The sequence below is a fragment of the Vespula pensylvanica genome, chromosome 17 (assembly GCF_014466175.1).
Source record: "Vespula pensylvanica isolate Volc-1 chromosome 17, ASM1446617v1, whole genome shotgun sequence".
NCBI classification, from domain to species: Eukaryota; Metazoa; Arthropoda; class Insecta; order Hymenoptera; family Vespidae; genus Vespula; species Vespula pensylvanica.
The window spans coordinates 3455628-3475672 of NC_057701.1; the positions used below are offsets into that span (position 1 = coordinate 3455628).

A 20045-nucleotide genomic window follows, 5' to 3' on the forward strand; every position below is an offset into this window, starting at 1 on the left:
GTAAAGCTATCCGAGTGGACGCGAAGCGAAGCGAGGTTTCGATGATTAAGAGCGACCAACCCCTCGAATACAAAGGGAAACGTGTAATCGGAATCCGAATGTACGAATGTATATATGTATACATATGTGTATATGTACACATGTATGTACGTACGTACGTACGTATGTATGTATGTATATATGTATCTGTATATTTACGTAGCCACAAATTGGAATATTAAGGGGTCAAGATATTACAGGTACTTGGCTTGAACAATTTGCTATTGCTTTTAGTTACGATTGAGAATAGGAAATAATAAATAAATGAAAAAAGAAATATTATCAAGACGAATAAAGAAACTTTATCTTTGAGAAATAATTACCGATATCTGATCGATCCGTTCAAATCGTTTTTTTCTTGTTTCGTAATATTCGAGGTAATTATTTTTCTGATATAATGTTCTTCTTCTTTTTTTTTTTTTTTTTTTTCATCATTTTCGAGACGATTGAATATTGTTCTTGGATCGATGAAAGAATGAAGAAAGGAAATAAAGAAAAGGAAAAGTTCGATCGATCCGATGATCTCTTTAATTTATATTTTGATTATGGATAGAGATAATTGATTCTTTTTTTTTTATTTTAATCGGATACGTTCGAATAGGATTAAGAGATTTTTTATTTTTTTTCGAAACAATTACTTATTATTATATATATATATATATATATATATATATATATATATTATTGTTTATAGTTTGCTCAAATTGAAATCCAAGTCGAAATAATTAATTATTATATATATTTTTTGAAACATGTATAAAAAGAAAGGACATTGTTACAGGAGCCTCTATATGTCGAGTCTGACTCGACATGAATTTTTTATCATCTTCAAAAATACTTTTACGTCGGGCGCGATTCGACACGTGTTTTACTTCTCTCTCTTGTTTCTGTTTTGTTTATTTTTTTTTTATAGGATATCATTTCATAAAAATTTTTTATTACGAAATGTCATATCTTTCGCAGAATAAACTATGAGAAACGATACGTATACTTTATTTCCTTTTTCTCTTTACTCTTTAATACATAAAAAAGAAAAAGAAGAAGAAAAAAAAAAGGAAAAAAGAACGTTAGGACACCAATGAACGAAAAGAAAGAAAAAAAAAAAAAAAAGGAAATAATAAAAATAAAAATAACAGTAATAACAAGAGATGCAAGCGCATCACGTGCAAGAAACAGAACGAGAAAGGAAGATCGAACGATGTTTGGATATAATTCGAAAGAACATCTCTCTCTTTTTTTCTCGCGACGACTGAAATTCAACGAAAGGATTTTCGTTTTACCGAAAACATTTCTTACGTGACCGAGAAAAAGAATCTTATAAAAATCTTTGGCTTTTTCAATACCGAAAGGTAAACCGAAACGAAAGAAGAGATATCTTTTTAGCAGACGTTCCTAGACGTAGTTACTCTTAGTTTTTCCTTCTTTTAAACGATTCTCTTTGAATGTTACCGCGAATGAATATTTATGATCTCTCCACCCTCCCACCCTCCCACTTCCTCCTCCATGAATATTTACGATATCGAAAGTCTATGCCGGAATATCGATAGGACGCGCTTTATGCGCGTGTGCGTACAACTATATCGTTTACCTGTACCATACACTTTGAAATATAAATTGTTCAATAAAAATTCTAAGGTAAAATTTCAATTTTGTCAATTTTCAATCGGTCTCGTCGATACCTTCTGCTAAATTTTATTCTTTATGAAAACAAACAAACAAACAAACAAACAAACAAACAAAAAAAGCAAAAAACAACGTAAAAAGGGAAGGATTTACATCGTAACATCGACGAATATAAAACACTCACATTTTTATAATTTACCATCGAAGTATATATCTTTCGTTTAATAATTTCGAATTTAAATTGATAAATTGTTAATACGATTTTTATTTGAACAATTCTATTGATCGAGTACAGGTAAACCATTTGTTGTTGTTGTTGTTGTTTTTTTTTTCTTTTTTTTAAATATTCGAATACTATTTAATAAGGGACAATGTGGTAACGAGAAGCACAGTAATATGGAAGAACATTAAGGAGAAATACCCCGTTCGGATTTATGAACATCCCTTATGCGAAGCACTCATAAGAGAGGCTCTGTGAATCGAATTAAAGGGGAACCAACGATCCGGAGCTTACGTAGAGAGCTTCATAAATGCGCTCCATAAATATCGGGGTGGAAAATTGTTCTAGAGAAGAAGGATCGAACGTTTACGCATCGTGTTAACCTATTTTTATACTACGAAGAGAGCTTCGATCTTATATGAATACAAAGCTCTAACGTTGTTCTATATACATCTATACAATGTACTTTATGAATTAAATAATAATCGAATAATAATAAATCGCAAAAAAGAGAAAGAAATAAATGAGAAGGATCAAAGTCGATCTTAAAAATCGTAATTTATCGATATAAAAATCAATCGTTTTTGGATAAGTATATAATTAATCGTAAGATCGAATAAATATAATCTGAAATAATCTAAGATAAATTAAATAACGTAAGCAAAATATACATAAGTCGTCTAATATAAATGAACACAACTAATATAAAATAGAGATCAGGGGATAATATTATCAACTAAACCGTAACGCTTCATCTAAAATTTGGTTTTCGTCTACAAAAAAAGAAAAAAAAAAATATTTCGATATAATAAAATACATCGAAGATTTGCTACAGATACGAATAAAGAATAACAATTCTTTATGCTTTCTTATAATAAATAAAAAATTGAATTTAAAAGTTGAGCCAAAGACGAAAATCAAAAATCTTAATAGAAGTATGTGAAAATCATTGCGAACAAGAGGTTCAAATAAAAATTAAATATGCACGAAGCGTGTACGAAGCGTTTAAACGAATATCAAAGAGTACGAGCGAAGGAATGAAGCATTACCTGTGCAATTTAGGTCGTGTAATTTTCTTAAATAATTTCTTCGAACACACACACACACATAACGAGTGCCAACGTAATAGCTCCCCGAACGCACGTATTCCTATTTTACAATTTTCCAGAAATTCGAATCAAGAGAAGCGAAAATTAGTAACGGTAATAGCACCAGGCGAAACGTTGCTAGTAAGTCTCTTTGAAAATAGGAAAGTCCAGCGAAATCCGTAAACCACGAAGGACCGTCGGTTAAATTTGTCGCTCTCTATATGTATCCTCCGTTTTGTGGCTGGTACCCTCAACATTGACTACAAGTGCGACCGTAAGTGCAAGAGAGAGACAGAGAGAGAGACAGAGAGAGAGAGAGAAACAGAAGAGAGAGAGAGAGAGAGTCTTGTTTTACAGCGTTACCTTCCGGCCCAACCATGGCTTTCTGCTGGCCGCCATTCCGCAAATCCACTAGCTCCTACAAGCCCGTACAATCGTCGAGGAAATAAACTTCCTTTAGCGAGATATCATCCCTTCTCGTAACGTTACTCGCACGTACACACACGTACATACGTAATACGGATACGTATACCTACATCCATACATATACAACGAAAGCTTCCCACATTTTAAAGCGAAAACCCTTCGGCATGTTTCGAGCCGCCATCGCGTATCGTACGTATATCCTCGCTTGACCTACCAAAATCGTACTGAAAGATTACGCGAGTCTAATGCTAAACGTGATTTGCAACACGAATATGCCTTTAATCCCCTTACGTACTTAGGTACTTAAATACTTACTTACTTACTTACTTACTTACTTACTTACTTACTTATTTACTTACTTGTCTATTTATTATTGTATATAACGATCTCGATTAAATCCGTCAAACGAATAACAATTTAATTTGTCTCGGGAGATTTGCTTATTGGTCCGCTCTGTTTTTCTTTTTTCCTTTTCTTCCGTTTTTTATAATTTTCTACGAAACTGCATTTAATTTTCTTTTCTTTCCGTACGATCCATCGAAACGCGAACGAATCACTTTCTATCATTCATGGGATTGTTTATTTATTTTGTTTGTTTTTTCTGGCCTTGTTTTTTTTTCTTTCTTTCTTTCTTTCGTTCCCTTTTTTTTTTATTAAATAACTGAAGAAAAAAAGAAGAATCGACATTTTCGAACAATTAACGCGAGGAATCGTTGTTAAATCTTAAAGAATCAACCTAACTAAGATTTCGTTTTAAGCGAGAAGTGATTATTTTGTTCTAAGAAGCCCGTAGTGATTCTAATCTATGATAACTTATTTTTCGGGATTTTATTTGCAGCCAGAAATGAAAAAATCTCAAGATAGGAACTATTAATTGAATCGTTATTTTCTTTTCATATCGATTAATAAAATAAAAGACAATGAAATATCATCTCGAATCGACGAATATTGATTCTTAATACGAATAATTTAATAATTTCGTAAACGTAAATAGAAATATCTTGTTGTTATCAAACGATATAAAGACTATTTTGATAATATACAATTTTATCTTGATTTGATAGAATATAGATCGTATTTGTATCTGCGAAAACATTTATAGAACGCGGATATTTCGCGTTACCGCGAGATTTGTAACGCATCCTGGTAGTAGTCGCGTTTTATTTTCTCGGAGAAAAATTCGATGCATAACCTTTTGTAAATCGGCGATTCAATCCGCAAACTCCATTCCCGAGTTGGAACACAATCATGAATTTGGAACACGCTACGATTCGTATTCGTATATGTAACCTACGTAGGATAGATATACGTATCTACCTACGTAGCTACCTAACTACCTAGCTACCTACCTACCTACGTACAAATACAAAGCGTACTCGAACGTGTCTCCTATACACTTGTAAATAACGAGAACACTGAATTATTTAGGTAGCAATGTAACCCTGCGATTTCTAACCAGAGAAAACTGTTGAAAACTTTCAAAGATCATAAAAACTTTCGAGATCGCAAAATCTAATATCGTTGTCGAATGAAATATCGGTCTGTGAGATGCATTAATGGATCAATTTCGATAGAGAGAAAGAGAGAGAGAGAACTAGCTAAATCGATCTCTTCTCTCTCTCTCTCTCTCTCTCTCTCTCTCGTGCACTTTACATATATATATACACATATATATATATAAAATGTATATATATATATATGTATATATATATGGATGTGAGTAAGTGCTTGGACAACAGGGCGGATGTTTAATTGAGCATTCGGTCGCGCCAGGCTGAACGCGAATGTCTCTCATAATCCGGTGTACCAATTAACGCTATTAGAGACATCGAACGCAGAGCGAGGGACGCCGGCGGCAGTCTGATAAACTTGATCATCGATTACAAGTGGAGGTACACGGCCATTGACAGCCATAACGTGATCGTAAACGACTGCTAGAATAAAAATGAGAAAAGAATAAAAAAAAGGGAGGATAAATGAAGAGAATTATAAAAAAAAAAAAAGAGAAAGAAAAGAAAAACAGAGAAAACAGAAAAAATGATAATAATTCCAATATTGTCATAAAAATCACGGGTCGAGCCGATTCGCGATTTTTTCTACATTAATACGGATTAATTAATTATCGGAAATGGTATCGCTGGGAGGAGGAGGAGGAGTAGGAGGAGAGAGGAAAATAAATAAATAAATAAATAAAAATGAACACGATTGATATCACGTATAAAATATCTCGTAAAATCTGAATTATTTGATCGAAAATTATTATACAGATATACGCGTAGATAGATTTCTGAAATGAATAGATTTTCCTAGAAATTCGTTTTCGATTTTCGATTTTGGATTTTCTCTTTTTTCTTTTTTTTCCTTTTCTTCTTTTTTATCTGATCGAATGAACACGTTAAACAAGGAAAAAAATGAAATTTCTCCTTTTCAGATTCACGTTGTTTCAATTTGATTCGATAATACCGGAGGAAAATTTATATGAGAAAATTATTAAATTAAATGTATGATTAAAATGAATATATGAAATATTCGAATTATCTTACGTGTATCTCTCTCTCTACACACACACACACACACACACACACACACACGTATACCTACATCTCCTTACCTTATATATACCTATATAAATTGATATAACATCGAACAATAGAGATATATCGATAATAAAAGGAGAAATAAAATTTTTCATCAAATTTTATCCTTCGATGATGTGTTAAATACGATTCTCAATGTATCAATCTCGTATAGCTTACTATATACATACATATATATATATATATATATATATATGTATGTATATCGTAGAAAAGCAACGACATATGAAATACATGGACGTTACCGTAGACACTCGAAAGTTATAACTTTCACGTACCATTCAGCGTTGAATTTACGTTTCCAGCTCTTCCGGAACGAGGACCGGAAATCACGGGCTTATCCGAGCACTACGCCGTTGGCGAAAACGTGACTGCCAACTGTACGGCCTGGCCTTCGATACCAAAAGCCGATCTCCGCTGGACCATCAATGGAGAAACGGTAAAGTATTTACGATTCTTTCCTGTACACGTGTATATGAGTATACGCACATACATACTCGCGTATACGTGTGTTATATATGTCTGTTATGTATATATACATCTAAAAATAGCCATCTATTTTTCTTCGATACTCAAGTTCGATCGTTTCATGAAACGATCGAGAAAGGTTTCTTAACGATCGGATATCGACTTTTCTTCCTTCCGATTGGAAACGACCGATCTATCAAAAAAATATATATATATATATATATATATATATATATATATATATATCGTACACTTTTGAACAACGGCAAACTTATCTTCGAAAAAGTTTTACAGCCTCAATTTAATACTCTTTCAATTTCTCTCACGTCTTTAACAAACGTACATTTCTATTAAGAACCGAGGTAAACGATATTTTCTATTGATTTCAATTTTTTATCTTTTTTTTCTCTCTCGTTCCTTGTTCTTTTTTTTTTTTTTTTTTTTTTTTTTTTTTTTTTTTTTTTTTTTTTTTTTTTTTTATCGAGATACATCCTTCGACAATAATCGATAATCGTATTAAACGTTGCGTCCTAACGCGATTTTATCGTAGAATAATTTTAACTCATTTACTTTTTGGAAATTTGTCCTGGGAAAAAAAAGAAAAAAAAATGAAAAAAAAAAAAAAAAGATTGAGTAATCGATACTTCCTTATCGATCTTCATTTCGGCGTTATGTAAGATCTCTTTTGCTTTATAATAATAATTGATATTATAAAAGTTATAATAACACATGAGTATGTATAATATTTACTCAATTCAACTTTAGATTTCTCTCATTTTTATCTTATAAATCTATCTTATGCAGAAACGATATTATCGTGCAATCGATATTATCTAACGAACGAAATCAACTTCGTCCTTCGAAAGATGATAACAATAATAATAAAATAATAATAATAATAATAATAATAATAATAATAATAATAATAATCAATTAAATGTAAAATCTGATGTGATAAATCAATAATCTTTATATACTCATTCGTTTCAAAAAAAAAATTTTTTAACTATTCCAGAAACGATAGCAATCGATATTCTCTCTATCAATATTAATTTTTCTAATACATACATCTATATACATATATATATATATATATATATATATATAATATTAATGATAAATCAATAATGTTTACATACTCAGTTGTTTCAAAAACAAATTTTCAACTCTATTCTAAAATTATTATTCTAAAAACGATAGCAATTGATATTCTCTCTAAATATTAATTCGTCGAATATATATATATATTATATATTATTTTATATTATATAGTATATATATATATAAGTTTTATATAATAAATATATTAATATCAATTATATATAACAAATATATTATATACATTATATTATATTATATATATATATATATATATATATATATATATATATATATATACATCGATAATGATTAATATTAATCATCATCCTAACACAAGAAAAATTTCATATCCCAATGCAAATTGCATTAATTTCTCTTTTTCTTCTAACTTTTATCCTTTTCATAAAAATGTCCCTTCACACACACACATACACATCCCCTACAAACACACATATCCCCTTACACATTCATATACGCTCGCACATACATACAACTAAACACTATACATACATATACAGCAATAGAACGATCTTCGATTTTCCTAAAAGCTCGTTCCTCGGCAAGAAAATTAGATTTCAGCGTTCAGTTGATCGTCAACGGCGAAATCCTCTTTCCTCCTTTCTAGCCGAAGAATGCCAGCCCAAGGCGAATCTCATCCGCTAGGCCATCAACTTAAAATACAAGGGCGTTTGCTTTACTCATGCAAAATAATCTCAGCTCAGTTAAACCCCCGCGAGAAATTTCCTAGAGAGAGAGAGAGAGAGAGAGAGAGACCTTCAATCCAAAAAGGGGGTGGACTAAGAGGAGAGAGGGGTGGAAGTAGATGGTAGTATAGCATAATAGTTATCGGAAAGAAAAATCTCCGTACGAGTTTCTTGTCTTTTTCTTCTTCTTTTTTTCCTTCTTCTTTTTTTTTTTCTTTTATCGATCCTAAAGCTATCTGGAAGGGTGATAGAAAGAAAGAAAGAGAGAGAGAGAGAGAGAGAGAGAGAGAGAGAGAGAGAGAGAGAAAAGGTCGACGAGCAAAAGGGAAAGCGAAATCACGTATAAAAGTTCTCAGTCGTGAGATCTATCGCTGTAAACCAAAGTCTCGTTACTTCTTTCCCTTCTCGTGCTTTTTCTTTTCTTTTCTTTTCTTTTTTTTTCTTTTTCTTTCGGTGTGTGTGTGTTTTTTTTTATTTCTTTTCCTTTTTACTTTTTTTCTTTCTCCGTCTTCTTCTTTTTCTTTTTCTACTTTTATTCGTTCCTGAAAACTCTCGCGGAGTCGGCGTTAAAGTTTCTCGCCTATAAAGTATCGAGAGGAGTTAGCCTCTCTCTCTCTCTCTCTCTCTCTCTCTCTCTCTCTCTTTCTCTGTCTTTCTCTTTCTATCTATCTATCTGTATTTCTCTTTCTTTCTCACATATATACATATACTCTTTTTTTTCGTTTCCTTTCGTTTCGATTCGCTCGCTTTGACTTCTGTTTGAACGCACGTGTCACTTTTATCTCTTACGAACGAACGAACGAACGAACGAACGAACGAACGAACGAACGAATGAACGAACGAACCAACGTACGTTTAATGTAAATTGAAATTTTTCTTCTCCCTTCTTGCTAATTTGTTTTGCTTCTCTTCGTTTGTTTATTTTATTCTTTTTCTTTTCTTTTTAATTTTTTTTTTTTTTATTTTCTTACGAACAAATTTTAGATAAAATTATTAAGGTTTTATTTAATTCATAATGGATCATTAATTATTACGATTAGTATCTCGTAATTAATCGATATTTTGAATATGTCTATATATATATATATATATATGTATATGTATATAAATATGTGTGTGTGTGTGTGTGTGTGTAATTATTGAACAACAATCAGTTATGCAAGTTATCGATTGACCGCACAACATATATTGGTTCTACATTACAATTGTCCGCACGATCGACTCATCCAATGAGCGTTACATGTATGCAGAACGTGGATTATAACCATGTAACATAATGTATGTATCATATCGTGTTAATTACAACGATAGGAAGAAGGTAGGTATAACGTGAAACTGTTACTATTATTCAAGTATGATGTATGATATGTGTAATATCATAATAACGTTGACTAATATTTATTTAATAAATAACAAATATTTGTTTCTGAATTCTATAAATAATTAATGATAATTTAAATAAATGATTTAATTAGAAACTTGATGTCAATTAAACGTAAACATACTTCAAATAATTAAAAAATATGTATATATATATATATCATAATGTTATATAATTAAAAATTGTAATAATAATAGTATCATTTCAATCGCATATAAAAAAAAATTCTTTAAATATAAAAACATATTTCTAATAACAAAATATCCAATTGAAAGAGAAAAAAAGGAATAAGTCAATTCTTAAATAATTAATATTAGAAAAAAAAAATGAAATAAATTTTAATTCCCACTTATTTTACAATAAATGATGATATATTCAAAACGGTATTTTCTTTTTTTTTCTTTTTTTTTTTTTTTTTTTTTAATGATTACACACGTCTCAAAACTGGAATGATATTACCAACGATAAAGAGACACGATACACGATCTTCTTCATATATCCAAGAAACAGGTCGTGAAAAAACTCATACACGATCATCGAGCTAACATTTCCCACGTGTATATATCGATATAGAACACGTATAATACGTAGTAAATCGAAAAGGTAACAAAACAAAAATTGAACAAAAAGAAAAAAAAAGAAGAAGAAAAGAAAATAAAAGAAAATAAACAAAAAGAAAAAAAGAACAAAAAAAGACCGATGGAAAAGAAAACGAGTATATGGTTGAAATGTCTACGATCGTGGATAGAAAGACGAGAAAATTGTCTTCGACACTTGCGGCTAAGCCTCTAGAGACTGCGTCTTCCTTTCGTCTTATAGAACTTATATATGTATATAGACACATATATATATATATATAGAGAGAGAGAGAGAGAGAGAGAAAGAGACACATATAAAGAAATAACATATGTATATGTATCATACATATATCCTCGAATGAACTCATGGGAGTCGTATATATGCCGTATTATACATACATATACACATACATACATATATATATATATGAAATATATATATAAAATGTATCTGTACATATATATATATATATATATATATATATATATATATATATGATTCGTGTGCGTTGGTAGTTTCGAGAACGCGTTGCTGGGGGCTATTCTAGGACGAACATTCCGTTCGGCCCGCGGGAATCCTTGTGCCAGCTCCAATGCCACCGAGAGACCGACGAATAAATAACATGGCAGCTGATATGTAACGTAACGTAACGTAACGTAACGTAACGTAACGTAACGTAACGTGTAGCAGAATGCCTGAACCATCCAACAGCTAGCACCTCTCTCCTATCACCTCATCCCCTCATCATTTGACCTCCCACCACCTCGTTGTCTGACATTAGTTTAATTACAGGAATGTTCGAAAGCGTACGTTGTGTTTCATCGTCGTTGGAAAATAATATACCATTTGTGTCGAATATCTCTGTGTGTGAATGGGTATATGTGAATGGGTATATGCGTGCTTATATGTATTTATATATATTTTTGACTTACTTGCCTGTATGATATTTCATGATATTACAAGATGTATGTGTGTGTGTGTGTGTGTGTGTGTGTGTGTGTGTGAAAGTGATTAATTCTATATAATAATTCTTTGTCATGTCTAAATGAAAATTATTACGTAATATGAAAATTATAGTAGCAAAGTACCACGATGTAAGTAATATGAAATATTACTATAGTTTATTCATAAAATGCATTGGATTACCCTATATATATATATATATATATATATATATATATATATATATGCATATATATATGTATATGTATATATTATTAAGTAGTAGTATTATTAGTGTTAGTAGAGTAATTAGTAGATTGCTAATATTAATATTTGTATTAGCAATATACTAATTACTAATATACCAATTGCTTAATGAAAGTACTGATTATATATATATATATATATATATATATATATATATATATATAGAATATAGTAATACTATAATAATTATATTAATATTATATCAGTAATACCAAAAGAAGAGAGAAAAAAAGTAATAAAAAAAGTAATACTATAATATAACTTATACTATTATATAATTATACTATACATTTCAACTATCTATAAAAAAAATGAATATTACAAAACTTCGAATATGACTTAATATAATTAATTTCATAACTGTCGAATGAAATAAAATTAAAAAAAAAAAAAAGAAAAGAAAGAAACGAAAAAGAAGAAGATATACAAAAAAAATTGCACGACAAAAGTTTCACTACTACACACACACACACACACACACACACACACACACACACACACACACACACACACACACACACACACACACACTATATATATACGTAACAGAATCATTTCTTTTTATAATCTTATCAAAATTCTTATTACTTACATATCTCTACTCTTAATTGAAAAATTCTAATCTCGATTACACTTTCGCGAGTAAGACGGTCAAGGGAGAAAAGAAAAAAAAAAAAAGAAAAAAAACGAAAAAAGAAAGAAAGAAAGAAAGAAAGAAAGAAAGAAAGAAAGAAAGGCAGAAGAAAAAGAAAAAAGAAAAAGGAAAGAAGAACAACGAGGAGAATTAAAGAGAAAGAAAAAGAGAGTAACGCGAGTGGTTGGATGGGGGTTTGAGAATGGTGGGGTAAGAAGGGGAGGTTGGAAAAGAAAACGAGAAAAATCTTATGCGGATAGAAAGGCGTAAGTGCATGTGTACCTACGAAGAGGAAAGATAGAAAAGGATAGGAGAAGAGGAGTGTGACTGAAAAAAGGGAGAGGAAGAGAGCACTCTTTACAGAGAGGACAAACTCTGATCGTGTTTTCGTCGACTGTGAAAATTCGAAGCGTTTTCACGGGAACGCGTTTCATTTTCCCACCCGACATCCCCTTTTACTCGTATCTGTAAAAAAAAGAGAGAGAATCAGAGAGAGAAAGAGAGAGAGAGAGAGAGAGAGAGAGAGAGAGAGAGAGAGAGAGAGAGAGAGAGAGAGAGAGAGAGATAAAAGCTTTATATATATATATATATATATATATATATATATATATATATAGAGCTTTATACGTATAGATATATAGTTCATATAGGTCGCGTTCTGTACGGGTAACATTTCCTTCCTGGTTTTTTTTTTTTACTCCTCTCTATTTTGTATCTCTCTCGGTTACAACGTCCTATCTGCGATTCTTGGTTATCTTGGTGGATTAGCACTAAACTAGATATTACTTTCATTTTCTTTTAATTCCTTACTCGCTGTCGTACTCTGAACCATCGTTGAAATTAAAATGAGAAGTAGAGAAAGAGAGAGGATCGAGAGAAAGAGAGAGAGAGAGAGAGAGAGAGAGAGAGAGAGAGAGAGAGAGAGACAGACAGAGAGAGAGAGAGAGACAGAGAGAGAGAGAGAGAGAGAGAGAGAGAGGGAATATAAAAAGCGATATTAATGATGTACAACTAACGTAGTTACTTTCTATATATACATATACATACATATATATATGTATATATATTTATTATATATATTATTATATTATATATTTACATATATATTTATATATATATATTATATATATTAGTTATATCATTATATTATATATATTTTTATATTAATTATATTCTTGTTATATATATTATATATATTTATTGTATTGTATTTTTTACATCTATTTTATATATATATATATATATATATATATATATATCTTTTTTTGTTTCAATTATATACACACACACATTAATTTTTATTACATAAAATTTATATATAATTTAATACAATTTATTATAATTTAATACAACAAAAAAAAGAAATTACGTATACATAGAATATATATATATATACATACATACATACATACATACATACATATATATATATATATATATATATATATATAGATATTGAAAAATCTATTGAAAAGCAATAAATATAGATATAACATATTTAACATGTACCATGCCATGTGCAGTATCATCGATGATATACGTTATAAATTTTCCATTCAGGTCGCTTGTATCACCGACCGTACACGCAGACATATTTATTAAATTAATACAAAACATCAAAGTATCTGTAGGAATAAAATTCGAAAGAAAAAAAGAAAAAGTATAGCTTTACTGGAAACGTGTTAACAAAGTTATCGATCGCGAAAAGAGGTATGATCGAGTGTAAACGTTATTAATATACGTAATGTGTCAATCATTATTACAGAATATTACTTTCGCTCCATAGTTTCTCTGTAATTAACAAGATCAATATCTAACTACTATCTACTACATAGATAAATCGATAATTGTTAATGAAACCTGAATTTTCTTAGAAACAAGTTAAACCGTCTGTCCAAAAAGTTCCAACACTGGATTAATAAAAAAAATTGAAAAACGTGAAGATAATGATTTCCTCGAAATAAAAATTCACATGAAGGATCAAACGCTTCGACGACATAATCGACGTTCAAGCCACTGTGAGCCACACGAGTTGAACAACATCTCAAAGAAGGATTTTTACGTATAAGCATTCCGTGCATCGTATTGAAGTGAGAGAAAACTATATATAACATTTGAACCATTACATTGACACCGCCATCTTAACATTTCTCTATTTTTTATTAAAATTAATCCAGTCTCGAAACTTTTTGGATAGTCAGTGTGTAACACTTAGAAGGAATAACGAGACTTTTAATAGATTTTTGCAATATTTAAGAAAAAAGAGGAGAAGGAGGAGAACGAAGAGAAATCGTTCAGACTATTGATTCATATCGTATTGTATCGTATCGTATTTGAAACAAGGGGATGATGACTGACGATAATAAAATAACCTATGAACATTAAGACCATCAAAGATTGCTTTCTCTATTGTATATCATATTTCAAAAGGTTAGTCGATCGAATCAATAGCTCATTAGCGTTTCTATAAATTTGTTAGGTTTCGATGTATTTCAATGGGATTTAATAGCATTGGTACAAGTATTGATACGAGAAGAGAGAGAGGGAGAGTACATGTTAACCGATTCCTATTAATAGGCTCTCCTATGCTTAAGTACAACAGATTATCAACTAATTGGATAAGCAGTATTAATACCCGAGGCTACGAGCTGACCGTACTCTTCATTAGATTCATTCAATATTGCATGGCAATACCACACGTACACACTTCACATCGTGTAAACTCCCGACATAAATGTCGCCGTAATGGCTCTTGCACTGTACATCGGTATACATTTAGTATATGTATATATGTGTGTGTGTGTGTGTGTGTGTGTGTACGTGCGTATGTGTGTGTGTGTATATATACATATGTATATATGTGAACGTAACTATGCACTATTCTATACTCTGTCTTCCATCCAGTATCTCTGGAAATCCTGAAACGGTTCGCACGTGACCGAAACTATGTATATATGTATGTATGTATGTATGTATGTATGTATGTATGTATGTATGTATGTATGTATGTATGGGAAATCAGAAAACTCAGGAACTCGTTATCATGAAAGAAACGATAACGCTCGATTCTGTAAAGGGCTACGTTGCTGCCATACTTAAAACGAAATATTCTATCACTTCGTATCTAAAATTTTATCGTTATAGTAAATATCTTAGCTCAAAGTTATTCGGACTTTAGGATTTAAGATAAGAATGAAAATTTCTTTCGAGTGACTCTATAAACGATCTCACATATCTATACGTGTATATTGCGTGGGTGTTTCTGTGTGTGTATGCGCGCGTGTATTATATGTTATGTTCGACAAATCGTATATCACTTTTAAGGTTATTGCTTATATTCGTCTTCGAGTTGAAATCAGTTAAAATGATCGAACCGAAATTTTACGAGAAATTCCTGGGGAAATTCTTGGCGAAATTATGGTGCAAATCGTGACTCTGATAGATTTCAGGAACGAGCTCGTCACGGCTCATTGAACAACTCGGTCGAACACTCCTCTCTATAGGTAACAATCTCGACCACCGTCACGCCATGCTACAAGTTTCTTCGTAAAACTTTCAATGAAAAACAAGAAATATTCTCGGAAGAATTATTATTATACCTGAATTATTCGCTTAAATAATGTTTAAAAAACAAAAAAACAAAAAAAAAAAAGCAAACGAAAAAAAAAAGAAAAAGAACAAAAAACGATTAACGTGTTTTAAGGTAACATTTTATTTTATTTTTTAATACTTCTCGCGGATGTCCAATTATTAACAAAAAAAAAATAAAAATAAAAATAGAATAATATGTAGTATACATAAATATTATCTGTTTTAAGGTAACATTATTTTTTTAATACTTCTCGCGAATGTCCAATTATTAACAAAAAATCAAAAAAAACATAAATAAATAAATAAATAAATAAACTATAAAATTTCCAGCTAATATATACGTATATATAATATAGACATATATATATATATATATATGTGTGTGTGTACATATATAAAAATATATGTATATACATATGTAAGAACGATACATTAAACATTTATAATCATAAAGAAACAATTTCTTTTCCAAATGGATCTCACGATTCCAATAACAAGTTCCTAATCGTCGTTTACTTCGAAGCAGCCAATTCCAATCGGCAATCGACGAAAAAAGAAATCTGAGAAATGTTCAATAATAAATTGACGAATGTCAGTCGCCGCGAGCGAGCAAGTTCTCGTTAAGATTTCAAGAAATGCATCGAGATTCGTGTGAATATTTCAGTCGATCTCATTTAAATTGTATTTAGGTTGCACCCGTCCTCGTCGTCGTCATCGTCTTCCAACAGACGCCGACGTCTCCAATTTACCTGAGAAATTTTCACGTGGAAATATTTCCGCGCAAACGCGAGATAACCAATTTCCCTTGCTTGGAGTACTAGAAGAGTAGTAGTACTAGGTTGTAGTAGTGTAGTAGTAGTAGTGGTAGTAGTGTAGTAGTAGTAGTAGTAGTAGTAATAGTAGTGGTGGGGGAAATGTCGGTCGTATATCACACGACAGGTTCGACTACCAAGATGAGAATCCATAAAGTTCGTAAGAATTTTCTGATCTCTTCCGTATAAAATCCGAAAAAGTGACGGAGAGAGAGAGAGAGAAAGAGAGAAAGAAACGAAGAGAAAGAAATAAAGCAAGAGAGAGAGAGAGAGAGAGAGAGAGAGAGAGAGAAAGGCAAAGGACGAAAGAAAGTACACCACGACAAACGCTCGAAACGTTCGTTCCAAATTCGAACTTGCGATATTTCGCAAATCACGCAAAAATTTCAATGCCTTGTTCGGGACGTTCGAGAGGATATCCTTCGTTCCCGTTTTTTCCCTTATACTCTTCGACCTTTCTTTATCCTTTTTCTTTTCTCTTTTTTTTTTTTTCTTTTTCTTCGTCGTTGTTTCTTCTTATATGCGATGTTTTTCAATCGATATCAGGTCGTGTACAAGACCGTGTAAAAAGGATTTAAATATCCTTTCTCGTTACGTTACGTTACGTTACGTTACGAGCGTCTGCTTCTTTCTCTGATTTTTTTCTCCCTATCAATCCATCCATCCATTTATCTATCTTCATTTTCTTTTCATTTGATTTTTGACTTAAACGTACATACGTACGTAGAAAGTTGAACGTAGAAAAAGAGATTTGAATATCTTTCGATTGTAACTGTGAGGATCGTCTGGTTCCCTTGATTTTCTATCTTTCTTTCTTTCTTTCTTCTACTTTTCACTTGTCTTATTCTTTTTTTTTTATTCTTCTTCTTCTTCTTCTTCATCTTCTTCTTCTTCCTTTTATTTTCGATTTAACTCTCAACGAGCGAAAGAAGAACGAAAAAGATTTGAATGTCTGACTCGAAGCGTTATGATCGTCTGTTTGTCTGATTTTCTTTCCTTCCTACTTTTTCTCCTTCCATTCTTTCTCCTCTCTCTCTTTCTTTCTTTCTTTCTTTCTTTTTCTCACTCCCACCCCCTCCATCTTTACCTTACCCTTCTCTCCCCATCTTCACTCCACCTCCTTTTAATAATACATAGCGCGAATGGTGGAACAAGGATTCGTTAGGAGCAAAGAGATCGAACCGATTGTTCTCGGAAAAAGAAATTTACAAGCCCTTTGAGTAATTTACGCTTTTTCTCCCTGTCGTTCTTCTTTTAGCCGACAGCTCGAGACAAACTGTACATTTTTACGGCTTTCCGATAAGGAATTCAAGAGCTGAACACAAGGACTAAGAGGGACGCGACGGATAAGAATTGTACGACTTGTCGAAAGAAAAAAGAATAAAGTAAAAAGAAGAAGAAGAAAAAAAAAAGAAAGAAAAAGAGGGAAAAAAAATACAAGTAGCAAAACGCGTGTTGGATTTCCATCTAACGGCGCCATTGATTTTCCTCCTCCTCCTTCTACCCCTCACTATCTCATCCCTCACAATCGACCGGATTTTCAATATATACTGGGTGATTACAAATTAAGGCCCAGTTGAATATCTCGTTTGTTAAAAGAGAGAGGAAAATTACAAATGAAAAGTGGAAAGGATCCATTTAAAGAAAAATTTCACAATTTTTGAACTCGAATTTGTGTCGAGCACTTTTAAGAGCGACTACGAAAAAAAATTGGAATTGAAATCGAAGTGGAACGATTCTTTCTTTTTTTTTTGTTTTTCATTTTCTTTTTTTTTTTTCTTCTTCTTCTTCTTCTTACTCTTCTTCTTTTTGTTATTATTGTTTACTGTTGTAGTTTGTTATATATTATTAAATGCAGGGTGTTTGGAAATTTGATACCCTGTATCTTTTTAATTATTATACTTTGTTTAATCGATCATCTTTAAAGAATGATGATTGATGAAACATTATTGTACAGGTCTAAAGTTAATATTAAGAGTTTTGTATTAATAATATTGAGACATTCTGTTCAAAAGTTGATTTAAAAAAAAAAGAAAATTGCAGGAATAAAATGATATATATATATATATATATATATATGTATATAAATTATTGCTACTCGGTAATATATGTATTAACATTGTAACGATAAACGCGAAATGTAAAACTAATTTTATCACATTTGGCGATTGTTTGATTGGTACTTAAAAAAATAAACTGTTTGTAATTTGTTTTACTCAATTATTTCAATAATTGATTAAAACGAAAACAACTGTTTGATAGAAAGACATTTGATATTTTATTTTAGATTTATTTAAGAAGATATTTGACATTTAATTTCATGTTCATATCTTTCTGAAAAGAGAATAATTATTCGGATTACTTTCCGTAATAGATTCGCATTTTGCCAATAAATTTTCGTAATTTTCTATGTTTTTTCTTTTACGTACGTTAAATTAAAATAACACTCGTTTTAGTTTCATCGTAATAATCGATTTGATATTATTTATTAATAATTTCATTAGAATGTATATGAAATTGTTTTACAACTATGCATTTATATGTAAATAAAACGTTATTCAAGTTCTTTAGACAATTAGAAGAAAAAAAATTTTTTTTTTCTTTTTAATAATGAAATTTGTATATATTTTTTATCCCGTTTTCTTTTCTTTTTTTTTCTTCTTCATACAGAATGTCGAAACGGTCGCAAGTATAATTTCAAAAAAAAAAAAAAGTTTTTGTTTTCATATATCAAATTTATATTTCTTATTTGTCAATGAATAAAATAAAATTAATATTTACTTATTGATATAAATATTCAAAATAATGTTAATGACTTCGACAGACTATCTTATGTGATTTTTCTTTGATATTGTATTTTCAAAAAATTTGATCAAGAACATCTACTTCGAAGTACGTTTTATTTGATAAAATGAAATTGCTTATAAAATATTTATCATGTTTGTCAATTATTGTTTCATTTATATCTAGCATTCAAAACGTAATACCTTTTTCATAGATTTATTTTAGATTTTTATATATCATATATATCGGATTATCATATATCATATAATAGATAATCATTTTACTAGATTTAAATATATTTAGATATAAATGGTACGAAACTTTAAGATTCGTATGTTCGAGTAATCGACAGAACATAAATCGTAATGCACAAACTCTATTCAGTTTTTTAAGCTCTACCAAAATTCAATGCTCATTTAAACAAAAGATCTTCAATAATTCCTCTAATTTGAATTAAGTAGTACAAAATCTCTTGCTCATTTATACGAGAGTATCGTTAATACTAGAATTAAACGAAACGAATCCCAATGTAAAACTAATCCTGAATAAAAATCAAAAAATTTTATTCACAGAAACCATAATGATAAAAGAGCAAGACAGACGTAAAAATAAAGAAGAAGAAGAGCAAAAAAAAAAAAAAAGAAAAAAAGAATTAGCCAACGTAATCGTTCCATCGTTGAAATGAGATTTTTCTCAACCTTCCACGTTATTCGCAAAAGACTTAAACAAAAAAAAAAAGAAAGAAAGAAAGAAAGAAAGAAAGAAAGAAAGGAAGAAAGGAAGAAAGAA

General features: G+C 30.6%; 1 protein-coding gene across 2 annotated transcripts in view; it reads left to right on the top strand.

The window, feature by feature from the left end:
* LOC122635021 overlaps positions 1 to 20045 on the top strand; it is a 259765-nt gene that overhangs the window by 207322 nt on the left and 32398 nt on the right. For both annotated transcript variants that reach the window (XM_043824725.1, XM_043824726.1), the window contains exon 6: positions 6299 to 6432. In XM_043824725.1, coding sequence (XP_043680660.1) covers positions 6299 to 6432 — 134 coding nt within the window. The remainder of the gene's footprint in view (positions 1 to 6298; positions 6433 to 20045) is intronic.